Source organism: Salvia miltiorrhiza, chromosome 3 (assembly GCF_028751815.1).
Source record: "Salvia miltiorrhiza cultivar Shanhuang (shh) chromosome 3, IMPLAD_Smil_shh, whole genome shotgun sequence".
Taxonomy (NCBI): Eukaryota; Viridiplantae; Streptophyta; class Magnoliopsida; order Lamiales; family Lamiaceae; genus Salvia; species Salvia miltiorrhiza.
Genome location: NC_080389.1, coordinates 49,259,430 through 49,284,414, shown reverse-complemented (window position 1 = coordinate 49,284,414; position 24,985 = coordinate 49,259,430). Strand labels below are relative to the sequence as shown.

The 24,985-nt window shown below is 35.0% G+C and overlaps 2 protein-coding genes, 1 non-coding gene and 1 pseudogene across 3 annotated transcripts in view; all 4 read left to right on the top strand.

Moving 5' to 3' along the window:
* LOC131016333 (uncharacterized) overlaps positions 1-24,985 on the top strand; it is a 609,307-nt gene that overhangs the window by 237,478 nt on the left and 346,844 nt on the right. The window lies entirely within an intron of this gene.
* On the top strand, positions 7,531-7,637 carry LOC131019285 (small nucleolar RNA R71). The gene has a single exon (XR_009100204.1). It is a non-coding gene; the product is annotated as a small nucleolar RNA R71 (small nucleolar RNA).
* LOC131016331 (protein LIFEGUARD 2-like) lies at positions 19,843-21,719 on the top strand. Its single transcript, XM_057945019.1, has 4 exons — positions 19,843-20,253; positions 20,350-20,463; positions 21,142-21,299; positions 21,375-21,719. The coding sequence occupies exons 1-4, from the start codon at positions 20,010-20,012 to the stop codon at positions 21,579-21,581; spliced, it is 723 nt and encodes a 240-aa protein (XP_057801002.1). The 5' UTR covers positions 19,843-20,009; the 3' UTR covers positions 21,582-21,719.
* Positions 21,857-23,012, top strand: LOC131016341 (protein LIFEGUARD 2-like; annotated as a pseudogene).

Here is a 24,985-nt window from a genome sequence, read left to right as displayed (position 1 = left end):
AATTCCTGCTATGAATTTCTGTATATAGATTTTTGAAATTTAAAGTTCAAGCAATGGTGAACATTGAATTCTTCTTGTTGTATTAAATGTAGATTGTACTCCCACAGGTTGCATCAGGGATTCTGCAGGCTAGACAGCCATGAGCACCGCCTTCGACATTGAAAACTCCAAAGCCAAGAAATCCTACTAACTATGTCATGAATAGAGAGATTAGACAGGCACGAAAAGGCTACAACGCACTAATTTCAACTGAGATAGGGAATGTATATGTTTGAGTTAGAAGACTTCCTTACGTCCTTATTTGTACTGATTTAACTACAATTCTCACATAATTATATATTTTTAGAATCTTAGATCACGTCGCGTGCACTTTATGAGTGGCAGGCATAAGCGACACGAGCATACCTGAAGGCTATGGAGCTCTGCTCGGACCTAGTTAGATCTGAACTAGAAAACATGGCTATAAAGACAAAAGAAACGCAATGTTCGTGTACAAAAACAAAGTTAACGAGCGAAATACCATCAGATCTGAATGGTTCATCCAGAGCTCATCATTAAAGACAACACTGAAAGCGCACGATCACAACACAACAAAAAAAGTCATTTTCAACTGAGATATGCATAAACATTTCATTTGCTTTGCATGGAAGCGCTTAACATAAATCTATTATTAAATATTTAAAAAAAATATTATGTCAGACGACGTCACCATCTGATGCAATACACGTGGGGGTCTGAATTGATGAGGTTATCCTTCAACGTAAAACATGGTAGACCCAAGTTGACGATTTTACTTTCCACTCACATAACTGAAAAGTCCATTATGCCCATAACATATGAATGTCTATAAATAGTGTTAGAATTAATTGTAAATGTACGCAATATAGAAATACTCAAACAAACTCTAGCAATTTTACTCTAAAGAAGTAAGTTTTAAAGTTAGTGTTCTTTAGCAAAATCATCTTCTTCTCTTTCAATATCATCAATTATATATCATCATGTATTTTTGTCTCTTGAAAAGTGGAGATTGTTAGTATTCATCGGAAAAGCTTGGACGTCCTGAATGCACACAGAATTCCATATATTTCTCGATATCTCTTCCAGTCTTCACAAGGTTCATATTTTTTTTACTTATGATATATATATATATATATATATATATATATATATATTATGGTAAAAGATCGGCTCATCAAGTGGCGCTGTCTATAGGAAATTTTAAGATAGATGAAATTTTTTTGCACGAGCCATGATTATTTCCAAATATTGAGATAGATGAGAAAATTTTGAGATGCGTTTATTTTCTCTGCATTTGCACTTGCATATCTCTCTCTCTCTCTCTCACTGTTTCACTCATCAATAGCCGATGACAAAGAGAGATATGAGAGATGCAGATATCGGTGTAGAATAAATATAACATCTTTCATTTTATTTTACTCATCTTCTATCATTTATCTTTAATCCTCACCGTGATAAGTCAAAGCAGTGCATCATAAAATCTTTCATGCACGATATTATTAATATAAATTAAGAAATAATAATTTCCCGAGATCTCGTTCTAAATCATGTCTGCTATTTAGAACTTATTTCACTATAAATCCAGTTTCAGTGCTATACCACACAAATATCTATAATTAGTCAAGAAAAGTTGATTTCACAACTTAGATACTTCAGTCGTCACTAATAAATTGCCCAAATCTATTTTTACCGCGAACTTAATTTATTCTATAATAGATTATCCATGTGACCTTTTGTGATCGTCAATCACCAAATGATCTTTATATATAATTTGGACATTATTGCAATATAATTAACAAATAAATATAATACAAACTATGTGAGAAAATATTTCTTTTCATAAATCAGGAGATAAGGTTAACACTAGCATACAAGCATCCAAAGCATGCTTCACATTATACATAACCTTAACACGCAATTCTCAACCAATCTATATGGTTTGATTGACAATCACAATTATTCATAGTTGTGAATTCTAACTTTAAAACATAATTTACAACCAATCTATATTCAAGTTGCAAATTCAACTTTAAAACTCAAATTCACAATCAAAACTATTGCTAGTTGTGAATTTTAGCTTTAAAACTCGAATTCACAACTTACCTAGTTGTGAATTCATCATGCTATTTGCAAATTTAAGAACAATAACAATACAAACTTGATCGAATCACATTTAATTACAAAAATAAAGTTATTTTAAATGTTAAACATGTATAAAGGTTAATAATCGATAATAAAACAATACTTAATATACAAAAATCACATAATTTGCTATACCAACACTCAAATTCCAAAGTTTTTCATTAGGATATTCTATCGAACAATTTGCAGACATTCTTATTCTTGCATCTGCATCGCTGGCCCACAACACCCGCCGCATATGGTAGCTCTGTTAGCTTTCGGAGCAGCAGATGTGGACGTCGCGAGAATGGAAGAGAAAGATGGGTGAATGAAAGAGAGAGAAAGAGAATAAGAGTTATAGAAGAAAGTAAAAAATTTAGCAAAATAATAAAATAAGAGTAATGTTGTCATCTTACACTGTTCGCTATTATTTTTACTACGCCGCAAGTATACGGTGTAGTTGCAATATAGGGAAGCAAGGTCGTATTCCACAAGGATTAGAAGTCAAATTCTAGTGATTACCTTAAGTCATTATGCTAGAGCTATTTAGACTAAACAAAGAGGTGAGTGGTTTAATTAACTAACAAATTCAAAGACAAAATAAGAACAATCAAACAAAGTGGATTAATTAAGTGATGAAGGTGGTTTAGAGATTAAGCATCGATGGATTAGCAATGGACTTCAAATTAGCTCAATATTAGTCTTGATATTCCTATTTATCTAGAGTGATCTCCCCACTAGTTCTAGCCCCCTCCCGGACGACTAAAACTGTAGATTACGGGTCATAGTTGCCGTCCCCGGTCAACTTCTAACCTATAACTCCCAAGAGCACAAATGATCGGTAAACTCTCACCCAACTCTCAACCTCCCGGTTTATTGAGTCAATATGTTTCAAGCTCCTAATCTATTATGATTATCCTCTCCCAATTCAAATCACAAATTAGAAATGCATAGAAAGTGGCCAACAATCCATACAAGAATTAAAGCTAGGGCTTGAAAAGATAATGAAGAAGGCATAATCAAAGACAAATATTGAGCATAATAATCAATCCATTACATAATCTACTAGCCTAATCCCCAAACCAATGGGGGATTTTAGCCTAACATGTGCACAAACAACAATCCTAAATCAAAGAAATACATAAATGAAAGAGAGAGTAAGAAGTGACAAATCCTATTAATGAGCTTTCTTCAATCTTCTCTCATCTTTAATGCCTTCAATCTTGATAAAAAGATGTGGTAATGGAGGCTAGGGTTTGGTGTGGAGGAATTGGGGAAGATGGAAATGGGTGAGTATGAGGTTGGGGATGATGAATAATGTGAGGAAAAGGGGAAAAATGGGGGTTAAGGGCTGAAAAACGCGACTGGGGCCCACTTGGGGATGCTCCGCTCTTTTCCCGCGGTCACGGCCCGCGTCCGTGGCCTTCAAACGTGGGGGATGCTCAGGGGACCCGCGGTCCCACCCCGCGGCCGCGGGTGGTGACCGCGGGTGTCTCCTGAGTCGGGAACAGCTGACCCGCGGTCTTACCCCGCGGCCGCGGGTGGTGACCGCGGGGTACTGGGCGTTTTGCACAGTCCGCTCGTTTTGCTCCGTTCTCCCTCGTCCGGACTCGGATTTGGTCGCCGTTTGCGCTCACGGATTCCTCTCGAGACGTACTTCAATATCATATCTTCAAAATCCTCCAATTAATCATTGATGGTTCCTGAAATTACTCCAAAACTACACCAAGATATCAAATCTTCATAAAACTAAATATTCGGGCACAAACAAGCATTCACAAGCAAAACATGAAGGAAAATGACAACAAAACATGTGGAATTGAGGTACGAAAACCATGTTTGTCAACCCCCCAAACTTAAAGTGTTGTTTGTCCCCAAACGACGAAGAGAAGAGAAATAAAAGTAAACAAACATGTGAGCATGAATTGGTGTCATTTCAAGGGCTTCAAATTTTACAAAAAATCTTTCAAAAGTGCATCACAAGTAGAAATGCATTCCAAGAAGTCACAAGTGATAATGAGTTCAATATTATAACCTCCAAGCTTGAATCCTAACAAAGTGGATGTTTCAATGACGCACTCAACTCTCCAGTGTTTAGAATGGACGTGTTTGCACTCAAATTGAAACAAATATGCAATCTACCATAAGCTTGCCATTTATCCTAACTCTCTATACTTCAATGTGTTACAAATAAAGATCAAAAAGGGCTTCTATTTAGGTTGCAATGAGAGCTCTTTGGTGAGGTGAGGTGTTTATAGGCAAAGTGACTCATATCCCATACAATTCCCAAATTGAATATGTCATATTCACCATTGTTCTTATCAATCAAAAACCAAAATTCCCACATTTCTTCTTTTCACTCTTAGTGATACTTATCATGATATGATTCAAAAGGCAAATCACTCCCATTTATGCTCTTTTATTCACATTCATTTTCATTTCTTTTTCTTTCTAAGCTCATAGGGGACTAGTGATTTTCACTCAATCAAAGCTTGATAAGCAATTTCAATCATTTCCCAAACCTTTTCATCAAAGCAATCACTAACAATCTAAGTTCTACCCATCATTGGTTAATTCAAAGAAAAGTTATAAGGCACAAAAGTGGGTAAACTATGATCATATGAGAATTTGGACAAGATTTGGGTTAAGTGGTTTGCAAAGATGGCCTTCAATCATCTCAACATTCATAACACATCTACTTTTTTTTTTTTTTTTTGAGAGAGGACTTATGGCAAGTTCTAGAGATTAACGAACATGTTCAATTGATTTACACTCAAGAATGAAATGAGATTGTGATAATATGACAATCAATGGCTCAAATCTTACAAGCTCATTATCAAGTTCTTGGAGGCAAAACATTTAACTCACTTGTCACAAGTTCAAACTTTTCATACATAATCCACAAGTGATACACACAATTTTTCCAAGAAACAAATCATATCATAAGCCCAATGACATTCAATCAACATCACAAAGTTTGATACAATTATCCCAAGCAAAACAAAAACAAAAATATCAACCCAACTAACTCTCAAGCTTTCATTTATTCAACAATAACAAAAACAAGACAACAATACTAAAACAAACAAAAACAAGTAAAGCTTAAGATAGATGAGACAACTAATCCATCTCTCCCCTCCCCCCAAACTTATTTCACACAAAGTGAAAATGAGTTTGGAAGAAAAGAGAAGGAGAAGTTGTCTCGGACTCACAAAAAAAACTAACATATAAAAAAATAAACCATACAAAAATTAAAGGGTACCTTGTAGGGGTGCCTCCCAACTAGCGCTTAGTTTAACGTCATGAGCTAGACGTCTCCATGATGGTGTTATGGCTCGGGGGTGGTTCCAACGAACACTTCAACTTTTGGTTTCAAGGGCAAAAATGCCTTGATTCTTTCCTTCTCAACCACAAAGGTTCTTTCATCCTTCTTTCTCAATTCAATTGCTCCATTGTTGAAAACCTTGTTGATTTTGAAAGGACCCGTCCATTTTGATCTTGGCTTTTCCGGAGGTAGTGATTGACGGAAGGTGAGGAGAAGGACTTCATCATCGGGTGCAAACTCCCGTTTGTGCATCATCTCGTCATTAGCACTTGTTGTCCTCTCTTTGTAGAGGCTTGACTTCTCAAATGCGTGATACTCATCTAACTCTTTGAGTTGGAGTACACGGTCTTGCCCCATTGGATGTATCTCATTCTCACCAAAGAATGCATACTTCAAGTGTGTGGGGAGAAGCTTCAACTCCAAGCCTTGGGCTTCCTCCTCTTTCCTTTCTCCCTTCAATTTTTCTTTCATGTTGATGCAAGGTTCAATCACTTGCATCAATTTGCATTCCTCCACTCTCATTCTTTCTTCCCCATCTTTGTGCTTGGGAGCTTTGTGGATTGAGAAGGTAACACTCTCATCATTCACTCTCAATGTGAGCTTGCCCTTTGCAACATCAATTAGGGCCCTCCCCGTCGCCAAGAATGGACGTCCAAGGATCAAAGGTACATCCTTGTCCTCAACCATATCCAACACCACAAAATCCACCGGAAAAATGAATTTGTCAACCCTCACCAAGACATCCTCCACTATCCCTTTTGGATATGAAACGGAACGGTCCGCCATTTGCAAAGCAATCGTGGTTGGCTTAATGGTTCCTATTTCAAGCTTGTTGAAGATGGAGAGAGGCATCAAATTTATGCTTGCTCCCAAATCACACAAGGCCTTTCCAAAACGACCATTTCCAACATCACATGGGATAGTAAAGCTCCCGGGATCCTTGATCTTGATGGGTAGCTTCTTTTGAAGAATGGCACAACATTCTTCGGTGAGGTTGACCGTCTCAAATTCTTCCAATTTCTTCTTCTTGGATAGAACTTCCTTGAGAAATTTTGCATACTTGGGCATTTGTTGCAAAGCTTCAACAAGGGGGATGTTGATATTCACCTTCCGAAAGATTTCAAGGAATTTGGAGAACTCACTCTCCACATTCTTCTTGGGAAGCTTTTGAGGAAAGGGGATTGGTGGGCAATAAGGAGGTGGAGCTTTGTACACTTCCTTCTTCTTTTCTTTATCATTTTGCATTTTTGAAGAAATGCCTCCATCATTGCTCTTCTCTATTTCAACCATGTCTCCTCTCCAAGCACATCTTGGACTCTTCAAAGGTTGTCTCACCTAGTATGTTAATAGCTTTGCAATGCTCCTTAGGGTTTACAATAGTGTTGCTTGGAAATTGCCCTTGTTGGCGTTGATTGCTTAAGGATTCGGCAATTTGCCCCACTTTCATCTCAAGCATTTTCAATTGGGTTGCTTGAGCCTCCAACCTCTCATCGGTTTTTGTCATGTGAGCTTGTGTGGCGGTCATGAACTTCATTAAGATCTCTTCAAGGTTGAGTTTCTTCTCTTCCTTGATCATACCATCGCTCACTGCAAATCCGGGTGGTGGTTGCAAGAAGTTGTTGGGATTACCATAGGCAAGATTTGGGTGGCGATTTGTTTGAAATCCTTGATTGTATTGCCCTTGCCCTTGATACCCTCCTTGGTGTTGAGGATGAAAGTTTCCAAAGCCTCGATTATTGTTAATGTAGTGCACATCCTCAATGCTGGTTCGTTCCTCCACTATAGGCTCCAGCTTTGATGTGGACATAGCATCAATTTTGCTATTCATAGCGGTCAATTGAGCCGTCAAAAGAGCTATCGGATCCGAGCTTGTTGTAGCCGCCACCTTCTTCAAAATAGTCCTCTCCCCCGGAAATTGGTAGCTATTGGCGGCCAAGTTCTCTATGATGTGGGCGGCCTCCTTGTGGCTTTTCTCCAACAATGCTCCATTGGCCGATGCATTCATGTCTCTTTGCATCTCACCACTACACCCGGTGTAGAATACACAAATGATTGTGTTTTGATCTAAGCCATGGTTAGGGCACTTCCTTAGCATCTCTTTGAATCTCTCCCAAGCTTCATAGAAGGATTCTCCATCAAATTGGTGAAATTGGACTATGTCCTTCTTCATCTTCATGGTTTTGCCCGGAGGGTAGAATTTATTGAGGAACTTTTGAGCCATCTTCTCCCATGTAGTGATAGAACCACCCTCTAAAGATTGATACCATGTCTTGGCCATGCCCCTTAGTGAGAAGGGGAAGAGTCGAAGTTGAACGGCATCCTCCGGGACTCCATTTATCTTGATGGTGCCGCATATCTCCAAGAAGTTTCCAAGATGTCCATTCGGGTCATCTTGAGAAAGACCGGCGAATTGGTTTTGTTGTACCATATTTATGAGGGCCGGCTTGAGCTCAAAATTATTGGCATTGATTCTTGGGGCATGCACTCCCCCTTGTTGGACCACGGGTTGGAACATATTGCTAATAGGTGGTGGTGGTGGTGCATTCCTTTGAGCCTCTTGCTCATTGATTCGCCCTTGCATGGCCTCCAATTGTCTTTGGAGTTGGAGGATCAATTCTTGATTTTCCGCCATGCTTCCCTCCAATTCTTTCTCTCTTCTCGCTCTTGCTTTGTTGTGTCGGCAAAAAGCTTCAACTTCAAGGTCAATGGGTATAAGAGGTGCACCCTTAGACCTTGTGTTCATACACTACCTATCAACCAACAAGAACAAAGAATCAAATCACAATCTTAAAATAGAAAACAAAAATTAAAGCAAGTAAAATGTCTAAAGTAGTTAAGCACAATGAAGCAAAATATCACAAGTAATGAAACTAAACTAATCCCCGGCAACGGCGCCAAAAACTTGTTCGCTATTATTTTTACTACGCCGCAAGTATACGGTGTAGTTGCAATATAGGGAAGCAAGGTCGTATTCCACAAGGATTAGAAGTCAAATTCTAGTGATTACCTTAAGTCATTATGCTAGAGCTATTTAGACTAAACAAAGAGGTGAGTGGTTTAATTAACTAACAAATTCAAAGACAAAATAAGAACAATCAAACAAAGTGGATTAATTAAGTGATGAAGGTGGTTTAGGGATTAAGCATCGATGGATTAGCAATGGACTTCAAATTAGCTCAATATTAGTCTTGATATTCCTATTTATCTAGAGTGATCTCCCCACTAGTTCTAGCCCCCTCCCGGACGACTAAAACTGTAGATTACGGGTCATAGTTGCCGTCCCCGGTCAACTTCTAACCTATAACTCCCAAGAGCACAAATGATCGGTAAACTCTCACCCAACTCTCAACCTCCCGGTTTATTGAGTCAATATGTTTCAAGCTCCTAATCTATTATGATTATCCTCTCCCAATTCAAATCACAAATTAGAAATGCATAGAAAGTGGCCAACAATCCATACAAGAATTAAAGCTAGGGCTTGAAAAGATAATGAAGAAGGCATAATCAAAGACAAATATTGAGCATAATAATCAATCCATTACATAATCTACTAGCCTAATCCCCAAACCAATGGGGGATTTTAGCCTAACATGTGCACAAACAACAATCCTAAATCAAAGAAATACATAAATGAAAGAGAGAGTAAGAAGTGACAAATCCTATTAATGAGCTTTCTTCAATCTTCTCTCCTCTTTAATGCCTTCAATCTTGATAAAAAGATGTGGTAATGGAGGCTAGGGTTTGGTGTGGAGGAATTGGGGAAGATGGAAATGGGTGAGTATGAGGTTGGGGATGATGAATAATGTGAGGAAAAGGGGAAAAATGGGGGTTAAGGGCTGAAAAACGCGACTGGGGCCCACTTGGGGATGCTCCGCTCTTTTCCCGCGGTCACGGCCCGCGTCCGCGGCCTTCAAACGTGGGGGATGCTCAGGGGACCCGCGGTCCCACCCCGCGGCCGCGGGTGGTGACCGCGGGTGTCTCCTGAGTCGGGAACAGCTGACCCGCGGTCTTACCCCGCGGCCGCGGGTGGTGACCGCGGGGTACTGGGCGTTTTGCACAGTCCGCTCGTTTTGCTCCGTTCTCCCTCGTCCGGACTCGGATTTGGTCGCCGTTTGCGCTCACGGATTCCTCTCGAGACGTACTTCAATATCATATCTTCAAAATCCTCCAATTAATCATTGATGGTTCCTGAAATTACTCCAAAACTACACCAAGATATCAAATCTTCATAAAACTAAATATTCGGGCACAAACAAGCATTCACAAGCAAAACATGAAGGAAAATGACAACAAAACATGTGGAATTGAGGTACGAAAACCATGTTTGTCATACACAAAAATTGATTATATGTTAAAGTTTTTTATCTGACTGAATATATATATATATATATTTTTTAATATGAGAATGGATAGTTTTATGTATTGACTCTTATAAAACTTCAATTTAACATGACTGATTTAAATGTTTTTTACAAGCTTAATTTGATTAATTTAATTCTTGGTGTCCATTTAATCATATATACTTTTTTTTAGGCGGAAGTCAAACATTTATTCAAGAGTTATCATCTGTTACAATATCCCTAAGTCAACTAGAAATATATGTCCTCCAAAACAAAGGTTGCACAAGATTCCTATCAAACTGAGCAAGAAAATGAGCGGCTCTATTAGTCGTCTTAATCATGTGGCAGACTTCAACAAGCATACACTCTCGAGCACTTTGAAGAATATCTCTCACATCATTCGGAAGAAGTGGATAAACCTCCTTCGGGTTAGCCGTAATCCTCGCAGCCAATAAAGAATCTATGTATCTCAATAAAAAGTATCTAATACTTTTACTCACCATTGCCCCCTGAACCACCGCCATAACTTTCGTTGCTATATCGTTTGTCGAAGGTCCTGTTAGCGTAGAAACAACCACCATTGTCGCCCCTTCATGATTGCGAACAATAACCCCAACACCATAAGCATAATAGTCCGGGCCGAACAAGACATGGACATCCATGCAATCGTGCTCAAGTTGGCTATAATTTTATTTGTTTCAGTTTCTTCAGTTTATTCAATATTATAATAAAAAGAAAAACAATAATGAATTCTGATAAGGTAAAGAATATGAATTTTTAGGATTAAATTAAATATATGATAACCATCTAATAAAGGTTTATTTCGGAAGTGCTTCATGTGCTTCGTAATTTAATTGTACATTATTTAACTTGATATGCATTGAGTCTTTTTTGTCAAACTAATCTTTTGATTTTCATTGTTGGTTACTTGATTGTGTTATATGGTCCGAAATGTACATTCATATTATTGAAAATTAATAGTTGTCCACCAACATAGATTCAATAAATATTAGTCAACTTTCAGCTAAATGGGCCAAATTACCCTTACTTTTACATCATACTCCCTCTGTCCATTAATTCAAGGCCTACTTTCCTTTTTGGTCCGTCCACCAACTCAAGGCATATCTATTTTTAGTAAGTTTTTATTCATATTTTAATTGGTGGGTCCCAATAATCAATACACTTTTTCTCCACTCAACTACTAATAAATACTCCCTCCGTCCGCCAAGATTATGTAAAAATTACTATATTTGGCGTCCGCCAAGATTATGTCACTTTCCTTTTATGGCAATGGTCCCACCATCCTCTTTAATATTTTATCCATACTAACACTCTTTATTTACAAAAAACTCACTCAAAATTCAATCTCAACCACACATCTCATAAAGTGGTGGGACCCTTTCTCCACTACATCAAAATCATCACCAATTTTATTAAATCTCGTGCCCAAGCAATTTTACATAATCTTGGCGGACGGAGGGAGTATAATACATTTTGTGGGTCCTTTCTCCACTCAATCAATAAACAATATATTTTGTGGGTCTTTTTCTCCACTCAACTAATAAAAGTACAATTTTTCTTAAAATCCGTGTTTTTTCATGTAGGCCTTGAATTAGTGGACGGAGGGAGTAACTTTCACCTAGTCAATTTTTACAACCATATTTTTCTCTCTCATCTAGTTCACGCCATTTCTTTATCACTCTCTATTTTTCCTTTTTCAAAACCAGTTCTTTCTGGTGTAGGTAATTTTCTCTGGCGGCGTTCATATTGTCAAATCTTTATTTTGCTACATGTTTTATTCTCCTTATTTACTTTTCTGATCATCTTCTCTACAAACTTTTTCGATCATCTTCTTCATATACTTTTTCAACGATTTTGCTGCTTCACCTCCTTTTTCGATTTAGGGTTCCAAATATACTTTTGCGATCATATTTGGTGTTTAACCAACATATTATTGTGTTTCTTTTATAAAAAAAAACTATTTTCGAGATCTAGTCTATTCCGTCCAACTGTACAAAAGAATACTATTTGTACCAAGCGTGCCAGACGTTGCATGCTTGACTCGTACCAAGTGTTGTACACCAATTCTTGGAACGAATGATACAGATGGACTAATTCGTGCCATCCGTCCAAAGAGACCCCGTCTGTTCTTGGGACGAATGGAACAAAAATATCTCATTCCTCATTTGTACCAGTCGTCCCAAGTGTTGTGCGTTATAATGGTACGAAAGAACCTCATTCGTACTAGTCATTCCAAGTGTTGCATGCTAACTCTTGGGACGAATAGTACGAAAGAATCTCTTCGTACCAGTCATTCCAAGTGTTGATGATGTGGAGCAGCTTGCCATTGAATATTTGGCGACTAAGGATCGTGAAAAGGGTCATCGTTGGCAGGATGTAAAACGGACGTAACTTTTGGTCCGTAGCTCAGATTTTCTATTATAATACCTTTTCTGGGCCTAAATTTCTTCGTTTTCAGGCATTTGAGGGATGAATGATATGAAAGAATCTCATTTGTACCAATAATTCCTATTTGAGGCCTTTAATGATCTCTTTTGACTCTAGACCCTGAAATACGATATTTGCGTCTTCGAAAGAGCTTTCTATAGCCACATGAATCACCTCAATCGGAGTTATGCAGAAAAAGTTACAACGGTTCTACAAAAATTGCCATAAATAATAGGTTTAGGGTCATTCTTATATGAAAATTCAAAAATTGGCTAAAATTTAGCAAAATAATGTTTGTGGACAATTATTGATATTCACTATTTTTTATGGCTATCTCAAAAATCGTCTCTACTTAATTTTGGAATCTTGATTAAGTTTTTACTTTAAAAGTAATACTTCATCTATTTCACTAAGAATAACTCAAAATTCATTTTATGGTGTCCGAGTACTTCAAAATTAATTTTATACCTTAACATAAGTGAAGTTTTTTTTTTTTTTTTTTACTTTATAACTTTAAATAATATACATGCTTAAAAATTTTGAGTTATTAATTATTAATGAAATGGAGCCAGGATATAGTACAATAGAAGATAATAGATTAATAGTTTGTCGCCCGTCGATATTCGACGGGAATTAATTATTATATATAAATTTTGTTAACAATATTAACTTTTAACTTTTTGCGTAAATTTGATAATTATACAATTCATAAATTATGAAATTCGTTTATATGCTCGTACTCGTCTTAAGCCCAATTAAAAATAATTTTACTATTCGTTCTTATTTCAAATTCATAATAGTAATATTCACTAATTATTCGACTATATTTAAATTTGTTAAATATCTAAATAATTAGTTATCCATCTCAATAAAAACTCATAATATTTCAAAATAAACATTAATAATAGTAAATAGTAAATATTAATTAATTGAAAATTTTTCACATAACCATGTATATCATTTATTTAGATTCTACAATTAGTGAAGTCTCCCAAAAAAATAAATGTGGATTTATGAACATCTATGTGTGTGTGTTAATAATAGATAGTACGGTGTGCGTGTGTTGGCCGAGCGGTAAGGGGTTATTTCTTAAGGCCAAAGGTCTTAGATTCGAGTTCCATGTGGTGCGGCCTTTAAATTTCTTTATTTAATACGGTTAGTTTATTAAAAAAAAAATAGATAGTACGAATAATAAAAACTATACAATCTATACACTCATTTAAAATTTCTATATTTTTACCCGTGTCAAACCCGATTAAAAAGTAGTAATTTTTATTATTCGTTCCCGTCCAAACTGACAAACATATGAAAAGAGAGTAACTCTCTTTTCAAACCTATACAATAATATTTGTTAATGATCCGAAAATATTTAAATTTTATAAAATATCTCAATAAACAATATAAATTGTTATAATTATTAATTATCTAACTCAATAAAAGCTTACAATCAATATGCTCGTTTCTGGACATTACAAAGTATACATTTCAAATAAATATATAAATTATAAAAGATAAAAAATTAATTTATAATAAATGTAGAAATTATATATTATACGAAATCTTTTCAGAATTTATATAACAGTCATGTCGCAAACCCAATTCATAAGTGTTTATACTATCAGTTCCTGTCCATACAAATATAGTATTATCCGCTAATTTCTCGAACTCATTTAAGCTTATAAATATCCAAAAAATCAAATATAGTAAGTTGTTACAACATTACAAAATAATACCTAGTACAAATAATAAACGATTAAAAAATTAATTTCAAGTTTAAATTTAAAAATTACACAATTTACAAAAACTATTTAGAATTTATACATCCGCATCAATCTATAACTCGATTATAAGTGATTTTATTACCCATTTGCATCTTAAACTCGTATAGGAATACCAACTAATTATCCGAACCTGTTCAAATGAATAAAATATCTAAATAATCAAATATTAGTTGCTATAATAATTGGTTATCCATCTCAATAAAAATCAAGAACATTATAAGCATTTACCTAAGCAATGTTTATCCATTGGTAATTCAATAAAACTGTGATAAGACTTACCCATTCATCAATTACGATCATTTCAAGTGCTTCCTTGCCCAATTTATCTTTTTGAACCCATAAGTGCAAAATTCTGACCACCACACATATTTATTTCGTATTTTTGGATTGATAACATTCAAATGAATAGCTTCATTATTCGTCGACATTTCCTGTATTTAGAGTAAGTAAATCAATTATCAAATATTATGCTATTATTCACATGTGTTACAAAAGATACATAATCTAAGACAAAATACTATCCATTCTTACTGAACTTGGAATGCAATCATTAGAGTGAAAGAAATAGCTAGGAACGAACCAAAAAATCTTGAGACCTAACAAAATCAGCTCAATACACAAAATTTTCTATAACTTAATTTTCAATACTTAAAATTGTCAAACCTTTAGCATTTAAAATTAATTTTTTCTTTAGAACTTATATTTTTAACAAATGGTGTAATTATATTTTTTTTCTTTAGAACTTATATTTTTTCTTTAGAACTTATATATGACATGAGGCAATCTTGAGATTGAGATTTAATTGTGTTAACTGTTAACTAGTGGTGTAAAGCATTGTATGTGGAAAGTTTTAATATACTTAATCAAATAATTGTAGAAAACGGAAAGATTGGCAAGAAAATTATTTACACGTTTCAAATCTCTTTGAACAAAGCAGCATAACTGTGAAGATTCATAGGCCGCACAGGATACATGTAGCTCTTAATTATTGAGTGTTTTGTATAATTTGATTTCTTCGAAAAGAAGAATGGTTGAGTTGGAGTTCTAGCATATATATTATTTATTAGATATCAAAATTTGTTGATTAAAGATGTTAAAGAAATAAAATTAATATATACATCTTTTTATAGATGAAATATAAGATTGTCAATTTGACAAAGAAGTCCACCTTTGATAGGATTTATCTATATTTGAGTTTGTCTATAATTTGTTAATAATTGTGATGTTGATTAAATACATGTTAATAATTAAAATCAAGAGAAAGAGATGAAGATGAAATAGTATTCTACACACGGATGATACATTTGAGTCTATCTATATATGACTCTTATTTTTCACGTATAAATATAATCACTTGACCCACTATGTTTTAGAATTTTATTTTATGTATATTAATATATTTTAGAATTTTATTTTATGCATATTTATGGCGAATATTATATATATCTTTGTTTTTGATAGTTTCAAATTTTTTAAAAAGAAGAATGGTTGAGTTGGAGTTTTAGTATATATGTTATTTATTAGATATCGAAATTTGTTGATTAAAAATTTAGAAAAAATAAGAATGAATGAGAATTGAGGAAAATTGGAATAGAGTGATTATACGACGCCACGTAGGATATAGTTTATTGTGTTAATATATATTAGTAGCCTAAAATATAAAAACAATTTTAAAAAAAGTCACAACTATAAAACTATAGTAAAAGTAGCCATTTTGTAGTTAAAAGACAAGTATATCCTCAGTGGGCCCACAAATCCCTCTCTCTCTCCTCTCCTCTCTCTCTCTCTCTCTCGATTTTTTCTTGCTTTCAAATTTATTTTGTTTCTCTATCTCTCACTCTCGCTCAGCTCTCTCTCGCTTACTCTCTCTCTCTCGCTCAAACTCTCTCAATCGCCAAGCTCCAGCCGCCGCCGCCAACTTCCACCGCTGCTGTCGAACTCGCCGATCACCATCAGCCGCCTCTTGCCGGCACAACAGCAGCTCCTTCAAGACAGCAGCAGCAGGAGCTGGGAGTCGTAGCAGCTGCTGTCAGCAGAACACGAGAGCAGTAGCCGCGCGCAGCTTGGCCGCGCCGCCCCCGTCGCGCCGCCGCCTCGCCTATTCGCGCCATCACCGTGGAACACCACCACCCCTCCCTCCTTTTCCAGCTCCAAGCTCCCTCTCCGATCATATCTTAACAGCAACCGTTAAAGCAGGATAGCAGCTGTTCTGCTTAATCACGTCGCCACTCCAAACTCGCCAATAGAGCTCCGCCGGCCACCGTCGTCGCCGCCATCCTCGCACAATCAGCCGAGAAATCCGTGGAACAGAAAGGGAAACGCTGAGAAAAGCCCTCTGTTCTCTCGCTGAAATTAGAATAGAAGCACGAGTGGGCCCTCTTTGCCGGTTTATTTCGTCGCCGACCGGCCACGAGGCTGCAAACCGAGAACGCGTAACCCTTCACCTATCTACAGGCTACCACCACCAACAATCGAAATGCTCAAACACTCTCTACATCTCCCAAACCAATAGCCGCAATATCCTCCGGCGAAACGACGTTAGTGAACGATCTCAAGAACGTTTCATCTCGTTCTTGCTCTCTCTCACGATCGCCTCGTCTCCTGCGACGGCTAGAGAGCAGGCCTTTTGCCGCTGGACACCGTTCACTCTTTCTCTTCGGCCCTCACAGTCGAGAATTCAAGGAAACAACCCTCTTTTCCTTCGTTTATTCACTTTAAAGTGAATAAAGGCTCTTGCGAACTCTCGTCGTTCGCCAAGTTAAACGCCGGGTAGCCTTCTATGATTTATAATTATAGATATTCGGCGATTAAGCGAAACTCGTGGAATCATACGAGTTGGAGACGATCGGAATTCGTCGTTTGCTTACGAGGCTAGGTAAGCATGGAAATGAAATATATCTTTTATTATATTTTATTTTGCAAAGTTATTTGAATGGTAAACTTTGCATGGGAGTAAAGAAATGATTATTATATATTTATATGCTATTTATATATATAATTATTATTGAAATTCGTAAAATGGTGGTGAGACCATTTTCAAATTATAATTATTAAGTCATTTAAGAATTATTGATTTCTAAGTTTTCAATAAACGAGGAGTGTTTTGATGAGAGAAGAATGATTTGTATAAAGAAATTGTTTAAGATATGGATAAGAGATGGGATACGATTGTCACAAGACAAGTCTATCCTATTTGGAGTTTAATGTCTCATGGATTGATAGAATAAGACATGTGTTAAGCAGGAGAAATACGATTAAATTGTGGATGAATGGATTGTTGGAGCTTTTGTTGGTTGTAGGATGAAATTGTGCTTAAATTATGTAATCGTGTACTATTTGTGCACTGAAGAACCAGGTTTTGTGTACAATTTCGTGCACTTGATAACTATGGATGATGTCAGGTTTCGTGTACGTCTTTGTGTTCTAATTTATAGATTTCGTGTACTATTCGTGTACTGAAGAAATAAGTTTTGTGCATGACTTCGTGTACTTGATATTAATAAATAATAACATCTTTCGTGTACTGTTTCGTGTTTATGTTTATAGGTTTCGTGTATCTGTTTACATGTATTGTGTACTATTTTGTGCACTTGGGATAACCAGGTTTCGTGTACTATGTCGTGTATTGAAGAACATGTTCAAGTGTGCACGAGATATTGTACACGACTATGATCTTTTGAACACGTCACTAGACACGAAATCAAATAACATACTTTTAAATGATTTGGCATCGATATGGATGTTAAGATTTTCATTTTCATTGAGAATTATGCTTCAAATCTCAAAATAAACTTACTTAACACGATTTTATTGTAAGTTTTAAGTTTCACTAAATTAATAGAGAATTCAATAAAATCATGTTAAGTAAGTTTATTTTGAGATTTGAAGCATAATTCTCAATGAAAATGAAAATGTTAACATCCATATCGATGCCAAATCATTTAAAAGTATGTTATTTGATTTCGTGTCTAGTATTGTGTTCAAAAGATTATAGTCGTGTACAATATCTCGTGCACACTTGAACATGTTCTTCAATACACGACATAGTACACGAAACCTGGTTATCCCAAGTGCACAAAATAGTACACAATACCCGTAAATAGATACACGAAACAATACGAAACCTATAAACATAAACACGAAACAGTACACGAAAGCTGTTATTATTTATTAATATCAAGTACACGAAGTCATACACAAAACCTATTTCTTCAGTATACGAATAGTACACGAAATCTATAAATCAGATTTAGTAACTGTTCAAAAGGACCAACTAAAAACTTGTGTATGACAAATGGGATGATTGATTTTAGATCGATTTTTGAATTAATCGATCATTATAAATTTTTAGGAGAATTAGAATCTCTAAATTAGTGGAAACAAATTTAGGATTATTTTTAGGAGAATTAAAATCTCTAAATTCGTGGAAACAAATCTAGGATTATTTTAGAAGAATCTCTAAATTAGTGGAAACAAATCTAGGATTATTTAAAGATAATCTCTAAATTAGAGGAGACAAAACTAGGATGATTTTTGGAGAATCTCTAAATTAGTGAAAACAACATAATTGTCGAACAAAAAATAAAAAAATTATTAAAAAAAACATAATTTTCGAATATAAATAAACAAAATTTTAGAAAAAAATATTATTTTCGAAACAATAAAAAAATAATATATGAAAACAAAGCTATGATTATTTTTAAAAGAATCCCTAAATATGTGGAAACAAATAAATAAAACATAAATTTTGAAAAAGAAATAATTTAATCTTAAAAAAAAAATATTAATTTCGAAAAAAATAATAGCAGGAAATAAATCTAGAATTATTTTAACAAGAAACACAAAATTATTGGTAACAAATCAATAATAATATTTTGAAACAAATAAATAAAAAATATCAGGAATAAAAAATCATATAGACATCGAAATATATGATTTATATAATTTTAGGAAATAAATAACCGAAAAATAAGGCAACAAAAAAACGATAAATAAGGAAACAGAAAAAACTTAAATATTAAAACATAATTGTCGAAAAAGAAAATTAATCTTCAAAAAAAAATATTAATTTCAAAAAAACAATTTAATTCCAAAAAATAAATGATAATATTTTGAAACAAATAAATAAAAAAAATCAGAAATAAAAAATAATATAAAATTCGAATTATTATAAGATTTATAAGAATAATTTTCGAAAACAAAAAATAGAAAATTAAAGCAGCCAAAAAACGGAAATAAAGGAAACAAAAAAAGTCAACTATTGATAAAGAAGATAAACGAAAATTAAGCCTAATCTAAGGGAAGTAATTAATGGAGGATAATTATGTAAAACACCAAAATCATAAAAAAACCCATCTCCTCTTAATAGTAATATCCCTTCAAACCACCAAAAATCTTTATTGTTTATTTAATATATTATAGTTATATTATTTGTGGTCCCCATTGAGGATATGTTTGTCTTTTTACTACAAAATGACTACTTTTACTATAGCTTTATACTTGTGGCTCTATTGAATATATTATTTATTTTATAGGCTAAATATAAATTTCCCCTAGTTTATTTTGCTTTTATATATATATATAGATAGATAGATGATGCCAATAATGTATAGTAATAAAAAAAATTCAAGTAGCTTCCACTCACAAATGTCGAAATTTTTTATCCCTTTTCCTACTGTGCTAGTTCAGAAGGAGCTCGGTGGGAAACTAATTTTCCTATTACAGATTGAAGCGTTACTTGATAGATAAACGATTTTGAATAAATGGCTCTCTTAGCCAAACACGATTTTGCATAAATGGCTCTCTTAGTATTTGAATCGAGAGGGGTCTGGAATTTTGTTGGGTGAAACCGTCACGCTTTATTCTACGCGACGCATCAAGAACTTTCCTTTCCTATTCTCATCAATATATACACACTACCCTTTCCACTAAGCAATCCCAAACTCCCGAAACCCGCAACCCAAGTTTTCTTGAACAATGTGGTCGCAGCCTTACCGGAAAGATGACGTGGAAGGCGGCGAGCTGTACCCGATGATGCAGGAGAGCCCCGCGCTGCGGTGGGCGTTTATTCGGAAGATATACGTCATAATCAGTATTCAGTTGCTTCTCACCATCGCCGTCGCTGCTATCGTCGTCACCGTTCATCCCATTTCGCTTTTCTTTGCAACCACTGGCGCCGGTTTGGCGCTTTACATTCTCCTCATCATCATCCCTTTCATCGGTAAATATATTTGATATATATAATATAATTGCTCTCTCTCTATCTCCGTTGTGGTCATTAATTAATTTCTTTGATGGGGGCGGGGTTGCATTGCAGTGCTGTGGCCGTTGTATTACTATTATCAGAGGCACCCTGTGAATTACTTCCTTCTCGCCATTTTCACACTGTCGCTTGCCTTTGTAGTGGGCTTGTCTTGTTCTTACACCAATGGTGAGCCTTTCTCTCCTTGTATTTCTTTTCAGTTAGGGTTTGCCAAATAAATCAATCAAGAAGATTAAATGTCAATGTTGCTTACATTTGATTCTCATTCTGATTTAGGCATATCTTTCTGAGTGTTAATCCACTGCATCAAGAATTTAATAATCAAAAGAGAAATATGATGCTGGAATTTCATGCATTATCCCCCTTTCTGCAGTTGTTTTGTTTGTCATACCTGAAAATAAGATGACCATATCTCACATTGCATAGATTTAGAATCATTTTCAAGTGAATAGTGATGCATTGTGGTATGTGTCATGAAGCAGCCTAAAGAGACTGTGCAGAGTCCAATATGTTTACCTTCTGATAGGTTTAATTTAATGGATTGTTGGCCTGAGTGGGAGCTATCTCAGTTGGTTGTAGGATTGGAGAAGTTTTCGTTTTCATTATGTCAAAGAAGATGGATATATGATCATGCTAATCTCTCTGCCATAATGTTGGTTTACTGATAAGATCACGCTAAGCTTAAATTCCCAGCATATACAGGCTACATAACATCATAAAACATCTAAGAGCCCTAATTGGAGACTTGTTTTACATACTTGAAATTTGAAAACAGCTTAAGCAATATTCTGGCATGAGTTCATAAGTCTAGGCTGCTCAAGTGTATGGTGCCGTCTTTATTTGCAGGGAAAGTGATTCTTGAATCTGTCATCTTAACTGCTGCGGTGGTAGTGAGCCTCACTCTATACACATTCTGGGCTGCAAAGAGGGGTCATGATTTCAATTTCCTCGGACCTTTCCTGTTTGGTGCCGTTCTTGTGCTTATGCTGTTTGCCCTCATTCAGGTGATTCACATATTAATATCTGAGTTCTGGCAATAGGTAAAATGAATCACAATCTAAAACATTTGAATGGTGCAGATTCTGTTCCCTCTTGGTAGGATCAGTGTGATGATCTATGGATGCCTGGCATCAATAATCTTCTGCGGTTACATTGTATACGACACGGATAACCTGATCAAGCGCTACAGCTACGACGAGTTCATTTGGGCTGCTGTTGCTCTCTATTTGGATGTCATCAATCTCTTCTTATCTCTGTTGACGGTATTCAGAGCTGCGGATAGTTAGAATATTGTTGAGATAAGTGTAAAATTACCTTTGTGAATGTAGATCAAGCATGCTACTGATTGAAGCAAGTTCCATCTTGACTTGTGTAAATGATTGCAGATGATCATGTAGTTTAATATCAATATTTGGGTTGTTACAGTTTGGAGAGAGAGTCAAAAACATCACATGTAAACAAGAGAATATATATATTAAGCAACTGCCAACCATGTTGATATAAAAAAATTCCACCATAAAACAAAGAAACAAGATTGATATTTGTTACACAACATGTACAAGTTGGAGTTTGAAGGCTTTCAACGTGTTATTCCAAAATTAATAATATCCATAGCCACTGCTTAGAAGGTTCACATTAGCTGTGTGGCAGCAGCCTTTCTTGATCCATTTAATCAGTTTTGGCTATATAAGTAGTGCGTTTCTTGATTGATACGATTTACACATACTAAGATATAAATTGAAATCATAAATCAAAATGTGGAACGACAAGGTTGATGATGTTGAGGCGGCTCTCTTGTATCCATCCCACAGCTGAGATGGGCATTTATTCAGAAAGTGTACTCGATCCTCATCCTTCAACTCCTCGCCACCATCGCCGTTGCAGCCTACGTCGCTGACCATCAATCCATTGCTGTTTTCTTCGGCACTACATAATATTTTTTCTCATGGGTAAGGAATGATTTATGTTTTTAATTAAAATAACGCACACTCTCTCTTCTGATGTACAACTGTATCTATATGTTGCAGTTCTATGCTTGCTCTCTGCTTTCCAGCACAAGCATCCCATCAACTTCATCCATTCACACTGTGTTTGGGCCTACTTGTGGGGCTTGCTGTTTCATTCGTCAACCGTAAGTGTGTTGCTTTATTTGATGATTTAATCCTTGTATTAATCTATCATCCGTTTTCCAGCGCTCCTGGTATTAGAGGCGGCAAGCGCGACACTGGCCGTGGTAGTGAGTCTGACAGTGTACACATTCTGGGCGGCGAGGACTTCAAGTTCCTCATTCCCTTGAGCCTCACCATTATCATCACTCTCATCTTGCTTAACATATTCCAGGTTCGGACATGAATAATTTGGTGTCGTATTTGTGTTGGTGCTGATCATATTGTGTGAGTGCAGATATTTTTGCCGTTGGGGAAGATGTGGTGGATGCTGTACAATGATATTCCTGGTGTGTGCATACATCATATACGATACAGATAATTTGATCAAACGCAACTCCTACGATGACTACATTTGGGCGTCCGTTACGCTCTACTTGGACATCCTCAACCTGTTCCTCAAATTTCTGCAGGCTTTCAAATCTGCTGACCGTCTCTCTAATTAATTCTCACTCTCATCTACATCGTCCTCACTTTTTCATTTCTTTCTTTTTTGAGACGAAAGTTTACTAAATTGTTTTGTTACTTCATGGACTATATACGTTCAAGTTCGCACGACCCTTCATATATGAATACGATGTTCATGTGCTTCCTTTGTGCGTTAATTAGGGCTGAATCTTCACTTATTTTGATTCATCATGGCTAGAAAGAGAATAAGTTGTTTGATTGAAGGTTCTTTTGGATTTTCCGATTTGTTTTGTTTTTTGTTTTTCGATATAGAAAGCTTGATTCAATCTTTTCAAAATAAATTAATAACCGAAACAAATTTAATTTTTCAGTTTGGCTCTGTTAATGTTTCGATTCTCAAATTTACTTCCATTTAATACTCTATCCCAATACATTGTCAATCCCATTAGTTTTTATACTTATCATAAAATTAAAATTCATTATAATATAATAAATTCGATTTATTGAAGCTTAAAATATTCTCTACCATAGTTATGGAATAATCAATCCCAACAACCAGTTATTAACTAAAGTTACAAATATAAAATAGTTATAGTCATAGGAGTGATAAAACGAGTTCGGTTAATCAGTTATCACCGTAACCAAAATAAATTTCGGTTAATCGATAATCGATTTTCACCGATTTGGTTCAATTTTTTGGTTTTCGAATTCTCTAGAATTCAGTTAATCGATAATCAATCGATTAACTAAATTAATAATTTAAATATTATATATTTAATTTTGAAAATTAAAATTAAAATTAAAATAAAATAATTAAAAATAATTACAAGTTTCTTTAAAATAATTTTATGTTCTATATAAACATAAATGATGAGTTGGTGGAGTGGATAAGACTTTACCCTTTTTTCCTAAGGGAAAAATTAAACAAATCGGTTTCTTTCTAAGGGCACAAGTTCGAATACTTTTCTTAAACAAATCGGTTTCTTTCTAAGGGGACAAGTTCGAATCCTTTGACTAGTAATGGAAGTGCATTTTTTTTTTTAAAATTAAACAAATCGGTTTCTTTCTAAGGGCACAAGTTCGAATCCTTTTCTTAAACAAATCGGTTTCTTTCTAAGGGGACAAGTTCGAATCCTTTGACTAGTAATGGAAGTGTATTTTTTTTAAAAATTAAACAAATCGGTTTCTTTCTAAGGGCACAAGTTCGAATCTTTTGAGCAGCAATGAAAACGCATTTTTAAAAAGAAGTGACTTAAGTAGAAGAAACTTGGTTTTAGGATCAAGATCATATTTTATCACTGTGAGATAACCTAAAACAATGAATTTTAGAAATAATTTGTACGGAGTAATGAACACCTAAATTTAGACTAAAAATAAAAATGAACACCTAAATTTAATATTCCATCCGTTCCATGAAATTAGTCTTTTATTCTATTTTGGGATGTTTCAAAAAGATAGTCCACTTTTTTTAATTAATATTATATAAAAATATTATGTCTAAATATGAGAATCTACCTACAATGATAATATATCTTATAAAATTATTTTACTAAACTAACCTTATTTAATGTTTCACTTAAATGTGAAAATGATGCGTGCAAATAATAAATAAGGGTATGAAAAATAAAAACATAAAAATTAATATTTTTCTAAAGAAGATTAAATGTATTTTCTTAATATGTGTGAAAATTGAAAGGAGAATAAATTGGTGGGACGAATGGAGTAATTATGCCCGGAAAAGCTCATAAACCTTGAATGTACTTGATAAAATTATGTTTAGTTTTGATAAGGATGAGGCCAAGTTTTACTTAGAGAAATACTTAGACTTGTCTCAATTTGATTACAACGATTTAAGATTCTTTTGCAAGTCTACGTCAATTTGCTGGTTGTTAAGAGTATATTATTCATTTACAAGTTGAAGAAAAAAAATACTATGACACGTCAGTTTTGTAGAATTAATGTACAAACTACAGTTTTGTTTAACGCACTTACATTCCACCTAACCTCCATGTTTAAGCTCGATGATTCATGCCTAGGAAGCATCTTGTCTTCATCCCAAGCTCCATTTATCCCCTTAGCTTGATTTTATTTATTATAGATTCTATAACTCCCAACAA